The 7,500-nt window shown below is 48.6% G+C and overlaps 1 protein-coding gene across 1 annotated transcript in view; it reads right to left on the bottom strand.

The window, feature by feature from the left end:
• nalf1b (NALCN channel auxiliary factor 1b) overlaps window positions 1–7,500 on the bottom strand; it is a gene marked incomplete at both ends in the record, with an annotated part of 63,941 nt that overhangs the window by 681 nt on the left and 55,760 nt on the right. The window contains one exon of the mRNA XM_080018831.1: window positions 1,291–1,462. Within this exon, the coding sequence (XP_079874957.1) occupies window positions 1,291–1,462 (172 nt within the window). The remainder of the gene's footprint in view (window positions 1–1,290; window positions 1,463–7,500) is intronic.

The raw sequence follows: 7,500 nt of genomic DNA, 5'->3' as shown, positions 1-7,500 counted from the left end.
ATTTATCCATATTGAGCTATTCCTTAAATCATATTGTGGTTTTTTGATTTTGTCAATATCACCCAGCCCTATCCACAGATGCCGATAGGGCTAGAGATATAGCGGGTTTACAAACACGCTTCCATCTCCGTTTCTGGTAGGTTACGCCGGCGTTTCATAACAAAATACGGTGAAGCACAGACCCCGTTGAAAAACACTTACAACACCTGCACTGACACCAGAGGCAAAGCCGAGGCTTTGTTGGGGCTCGTGTGATTTATAATGTGAGCTTTGAAGACGGCCCGCTCTGTTACTGCTCTGCCACTGCTCCCCACAGCTTGACTGTAAAGAGCTTAAGAGGGTCTTAAGAGAGTCCATGTAATTACCAAAGTCATCTCACCAGGTCCGTGGTGGAGTCACCACCTCCACAGAACTATCAACACACGAAGGCAGAGACTCAGACAGCTTACTCATGCACCTGCGCGTGCGCATTTACGGGCACATGCATGCATGCACGTGGACACACAGACACAGACACACACACACACACACACACACAAACGTGCGCACACACACACAGCGCCACATTTTCCATCAGCCTCGCTTTCTCATTAGTGCTCCATCAGTCATTTTGGTTTCAAGGGGAAGACCCAAATTAGGAGCAAGAGGTTGTCATCTGCGGGCAATATTTATTCATTTAATAATGAGTGTCGTTCGATATATTTTTTGTGATTTTTTTTTTAATTAATGTTATTTTATTTGTTATGAAAACAGACAAAATGGTGAGAGAAAAAAAAATGAAAAAATTAATGTTGGGCAGAAAGCTTGATCAATATTTTCAAGTGCTGATTGTGCACCAAAACTAAGCTTATTGATTAATCAATATTTGTATTGCTCAATTAAACTAATCAATATAACGGTTGACCAAATCTTGACCCTGGAATCATTATTTCTCTCTCCTCGTTGTGCATGGGGAATTTGAACGGCGACAGTTCTTCTCAATGACCACTAGAGGGCAGGCTCGGCATGTGAAGTACAGGAAGTGCCAATTTTGTCTGTATGTATGTGGTATGGGAGGGAGGACAGTGCTGCTAGAATAAACCTGTTGAAAAGTTTGGGTGATTCTATATGTCTTTTATGCATGAAAACATTCACTTTGGGACCATTGTGAATCCTTCAGGCTTTGTACTGTTGAATGCAGAACCTCCCAACCAACAAGAAAACATCGCATCCCTGCAGAAGTAATCCACTGTTCGGTCGGGCTTTTCTGTGAGACAGAATGAAGTTCACCCGGGGCACTCTGCGATGTACCTGTGCATATAAAACTGGGGCTGCCTCCGTGGATCAGGTCGTCGTTGTCGGGCAGGATGAAGGGGCACCGCTGCTGCACTTCCAGACAGTACTGGCCACAGGGGATCCGCTTGCTGCAGTGCATCTGGGTGGTCTGGAAGTACTGAGAACACAGCCACGGCTTATACACCATCTAGAAGACGGAGAGATAAGCGGAGGACAGCGGGGTGTGTGTGTGGGGGGGGGGGGTGGGGTGGAGGGGGTGGGGGTGGGAGGGAGAGGGTGTATTGATGTGTTAGAGAGGGCTGCAATTGTGACACGCACGCGTACAGGCACACAGAGACACAAACACACACACACAGGCACGCACGCACGCACGCGCACACACACACACACACACACACACACACACACACACACACACACACACATATCATCTGTGACCTCTACTTCTATTGATCAGGGAGGATTGATCGGACTTCCTGGTATCCACTGTCCGGTGAGTTGGGTGGCTGGTGGGAGGTCATCACTTTGTCAGAGTCAACACTTATTACCCAAGCGCCCCTCGTACCAAACAGCCCGGATGCTGTGCACGTGTAAGTCAGTAGCTGGTGTCTTCGGGGTGGTGTCTGGTGCCTACTCTTTCTCAAAATATCCGGGGAACGACCAAAAGTCTTCCAAATCAAAACCGACAATATAGGCACCGTGCTTCCGTTTCAATCAAATTGGAACATAAATCGCATTTCGTATGAAGGCTGAGCGCAGCACAGTACAAAACAGCCTCTTATTTACCACTGACGCCTTCTTGTTTCTCCCCAAATCTTCACAATATCTGGAAATCCCAAATCTGCCTGGAGGAAAACGCTTCCCTTGGCTCGCGATGTTATGGCTGGTGTTTAAACCCGGTCCCATTTGATCAGCTGCTCGCTGCCTTGTCAGGCGGAGGATAATCAGACATGAAGCCGGAAAGAGAGGAAGTGCACGACGTCGACGGCGGAAGCGCAAACGCCTTTTCGAGCGGCAGCGATACCAGAGGGAAAAAAAATGAAAAGCTTTGAGCGCCGCAGGGAAGCCGCCGGCGAGAATACCTCACCTCGATGACATAACGGGGGTTCGCGTTCGACTTTTATCACAACGGCCATAGCCGGACATTACCGCGAGGTGGTCGTCACGGTGCACGACACCGACGCAAAGAGACGACAAATTGTTTGACCAAACGATATTTTTATTTCAACATGTTTCCGATTTCGTAGGGAATCGATGAGGGATCCCACAATCTTTGTCCACAGCTTGACCAGAATTATATGACTTCATAATTCGTCGATACAAAGACAAATTTTTATTTGTGAATATGCAACTCAACAGCAATGGTGACATGAGGAAAAAACACATTTTCACCAGATCAACCGGAATCGTCCATGACTGAATGCTCAAATGGTTCAATGAAACTGATTTAAGGGTTTCACTGGCTCAGAGCCGTTTGAGGGCGGAAGACGAGAAAACAAAATAAAATAAAATAAATAACGGGGTGACAAACAACACAGGCATGGAAACGCACGGACCAGGAGTTGTGCTTCGACGGACATTTTCGAGCCAAGTGTCACTTGCCCCCGGTGATGAAAGTCAGCCGACAACAAGAGAGAGAGAGAGAGAGAGAGAGAGAGAGAGAGAGATCAAAGAAAAGCTAATGTTCTTTTCATCTAACACCGTTCACGCTCTCATAACCCCCGAAAAAAACGATCCTTTCTTTTAGGCGCTCCACTGCTCCGCGGTTCACCCGCTCACAGAGTTCCCTCGCGTGTTTCACGGTCGCCCGGTCCGAGAAAACCCTCCCCCCCCCAAAAAAAAAGCGATTGGAGCGGCAGCGTCGGCAGTTTCACCGTATGGAGGTTTGACCGCCCCCTCTGCACGGACCCCGTGCGCCGCCACGCTCACCTCCGCCTCTCATCGCCAACCGAGCAGATTCAGAAGTCTGGTGTTTGAGGCGTTTCAGCGTCTGCGTTCGATAGGGTTTCATTCCAAGTACCCTGCGCTGCTTCATACGCTTCCTCTTCCATTCATCAAGTAACACGCGGACTTGCACATGCGGATAAATTACCGTGTGCTGGTAGTTCAATTCCACATGAAAGATATGGTTGGTTCCGGAAGATGTCATACAGACACGAGCATGCGGCCTCAAACGCACACACACACACACACACACACACACACACGCACACGCACACACACACACACACGCAAGCACGCACGCACACGCACACACATACACACACGCACACAAATGGCTGTCAATGTCATAGAGGTTACATTTAAATGCATGAACATCCCCATTTCACATGATATGCTAATATATTTTATGTTATATAACATTAATTGAGTAAATGAGTACATTCGGTGTGTGTGTGTGTGTGCCTGCGTACGGGCGTACGTGCGTGCGTGCGTGTGTGTGTGTGACCACCATGTTCCATCTCCTGTTGCCTGGACAGCGACTCCAATGGAGACGGACAGAGACAACCTGGGCCAAAGTTCAGGGGAATTCCGCGGTTCGCACACGAGTGTGTGTGTGTGTGTGTGTGTGTGTGTGTGTGTGTGTGTGTGTGTGTGTGTGTGTGTGTGTGTGTGTGTGTGTGTGTGTTTGTTTGGGTAATTATCAGCTGTTTTCCCCGACTCAGCAGCGTCTCATATTACAATGTCAAAGTCAAAGCTTGTCGCGCCTCCTCCCCCAGAGGCTTAGGCACGGATCAAGGACCCGGCCGGCTAATCAATAACATTACAACCGGAGAGATTATCTTTAAACACAAGCCGCAAGACCCGCTAAAACCTCTGGACTATAACAGACCTTTGGAACCCGGCACCGAATCTTTCCGGCCTTTCCGGCTTTTTTTTTTTTTTTTTGGTCTCGTCTCCTCAAAACAAGCTTTTACATCTTGTGATTTAAAACCTGGACCCAGCTCCCACACGCCTCTGTATCCGAGAACAGGGCGGTGAGGATATTTAAGAAGCTGTGACCGCCACTCTGCTCCTCGGTGAATGGAGTGAACTGAGCCAGGGGAAGGCGGAGCTGATAAGGGAAGGTGGATTAAGGGCGCGGTAAAGGGGGGGAAAAGTCAGTACAGACGGTAAATCGAGGCGGTTTTAAGTGTGATCGTCATTTTCTGTTGTGAAAGACAGCCTCTCCGGGCCGCGCAACTGAGAACAACCGTTCATCTCTACGGGGCTCTCTAGGGGCGTGGCCAAAATAGTACATCGGCAGAACGTCACGTTGCGGGAATTGGTTCACACAGCAACACGGTCGGTACAGTTTTGGCCGTTTTCGGGGTAAAAGTTTTACCACCCGTTTGAATGCAAAAAAAAATAAAAATAATAAAAATAAAGAAAAAGGGTGGATATTCCCCTTTAACGGCGAGTTTCGTGAAGGCGGCACGAGCTGGGAGTTGAGACCGAGGCAGCTGCAGAGTCTGACCCCCGAACCTGTTCAGGATCAGAAGAACATCTGTGCGGAGGCTGCGGTGAGCTGGGGGGTTGGGGGCCATGTTGCCGGCTCCTCTTTGCTCTTTGTCCCAGTTAGCGAAGGCAACCGCAGCTCTCTCCGGCTCCCCAGCCGCCACCGGTCCGACTGTACACCGCCGACTGGTGATCTATCACGCCGCTGTCAAGCCTCGCTGAGGCGGGGGGCGGTGGAGACGGTGAGAGAGCGCCGGGATGGAGCGGAGTGACACGGTCGAGGCCGTGTTAGGGAGGACGCCAAGACTCTTTTATGGAACTTTTTGTTTTTCCCCCCTTGCCGGGTTAATAACAGCCCCTCTTTAATCACCGGTGGGTTTGAAGCCCTGGTCCCGCGTTTGAACTAGCCTGACACCGCCGGGCCAATTCGCAAATGCGTGTTAGTCTGGAACTTCTCCGTTCATTAAAGATTTCCAAGGGGGCGTTACCAACGGACCAAGAGCCAAATGTCCCAGGACGCAATAGACCTACAACCAATCGGAGCATTGGATGTACCTCCAACCAATCAGAGCATTGTATAGACCTACAACCAATCAGAGCACTGGGTATACCTACAACCAATCAGAGCATTAGATATACCTACAATGAATCAGAGCATTAGATAGACCTACAACCAACCAGAGCGTTCGATAGACCTACAACCAATCAGAGCATTGGATGTATCTCCAACCAATTGGAGCATTAGATGTACCTCCAACCAATCAGAGCATTGTATAGACCTACAACCAATCAGAGCATTAGATAGACCTACAAACAATCAGAGCACTGGGTATACCTACAACCAATCAGAGCATTAGATATACCTACAATGAATCAGAGCATTAGATAGACCTACAGCCAACCAGAGCGTTGGATAGACCTACAACCAATCAGAGCGTTGGATGTATCTCCAACCAATCAGAGCATTGGATAGACCTACAACCAATCAGAGCAACGAAATGTGTGACGTAGCGCTGAGCGAGTGAGTTGGTATATTAAACTTTTACCAAATCCTGTGTGAAGTACAGCAAACACATCTTTCTTATCAACAAAAGCTTTTGAGACAAAATATACGTTTAATACCGTCATGATAGCGGATTCAACAGACCGTCCCACGTCGGCGGCAGCCATCTTGGTAAGGTGTGTCAACGTCTCTCCCCTGCATTGTCATCGTATCAAACCCGCCCCATATAAGATAGAGGGTTGTGACTGGCCCCGCCCCGGCAAGGTCGAGTGGAAACCCGTTTGAATGGGAGGGTGGCCGGACGTATCCTGCAGAGCAAATGGGACGCGAGCTCACAGACTCGTCTGGTTCCCGGGCTGGGTTCGAACACCGCCCTTGCACTCCACCTTTTATCCCTCCATGTTGCTATTGCCTTTCATTTCCCTTTCACACCTCTCTTTCTCCTCCGCTCCTTCCTCCTCCCTCCTTCCTGCCCCCTGCTCCCTGGTACGCCGTGGCTCGACTGTCTGTGGTTTGTGTTCTGACGGTTTAGCTGCGCCGTCCTCTCTGGACTGCATTATTCTATTACGATTAAGCTAATAAGTTTGTAATTGATGGAGGGCCTTTCGCTGCCCTGCGGTATTGGTCTTAAGTGGCCCCGGATGGCTGGGACTTGTCAGAGCCTCGTCCTTAATGTTTTATCTGGACTTGTGGCAGTGGTTAAACTGCTGACTTACTGTAGGCTGAGGAGGAGCTCGCCAGGGCAGATTACTATTACTAGATAACTCACTGGGTACATACATCAACACCACAAAGGACACAGTGGGGTATGGAACACACACACACACGCAGGCGAGCGCACACACACACACACACACACGCACACAGCCAGACATACTGACTATTACAACTGTAACTCGGCTATTTACTGCTCTGCGGCGTACAGGCTATCCTTTTCTCTTTCATCCTCTTTTCTGCTCTGTTTATTCAAATCATCTTTGCCTTAAATAAGACCAAGTCTGCAGCACAATGGCAGGGTATTCCCACATCGGTGGATTTGAGGCGACGGGGCCCGGCCCAAGCCTTTACGGGGTCAGTGTATATGGTAAGTAAGAATCAGAGTATCAAAATACAGTGTCATCAACATTACCAAGAAGACAGCAGTACAGTGTATATATACAGTACTGCTATTTGACAGTGGCTGTCCAGCCACTTAGCTCTGAAGGACGAAAAGGAAACAGTGAAACCGGCTTCACACTGAATCGGACAAATTACAACTCACTGGAAGTCACGTTCATTTCTATGGAGGGTCGGCAGACACTCGACACTCAGCGGAGATTTCTGATTCCTGCAAAATGTTTTAACTTTTCAAATTTCAGATCTGACAGTGCGACCAGAAGCCACTGTCGCCAAGCTAGAGTTATTGGAACCGTTCTTAAAACAAAGTAAATAAATTTCGGTATGTAAAATAAAGACATTAATAATGTTGACATTGCGTGTTACCATATCCATTAGTAATAAACCATTTTTTGCTGAGCAAACTACTCGCCGTTTTACTGGAGAAGAACACACATGGAGACACGTGCACTACAACGGACACAAGAGATGGGGTTCCGACAGTCAGAGGCAGTGAAAGGCAGATTGGGGAGATGATTCTCAGGGCGATCGGTAGTATTTAGCAATCCTCCACGTGACAGAAGAGTATTCTTATTCAATTTCAAAGGCTTGGTCTCAACGTGAATTGACTCGACCCCTCAACCACCTCAACCCCCTCAACATGTAGTGTCCAAACTGGTACACAGCAC

This window comes from Zeus faber (assembly GCF_960531495.2).
Source record: "Zeus faber genome assembly, chromosome: 18".
Lineage (NCBI taxonomy): Eukaryota > Metazoa > Chordata > Actinopteri > Zeiformes > Zeidae > Zeus > Zeus faber.
This window is presented reverse-complemented; position numbering and strand designations above follow the sequence as displayed.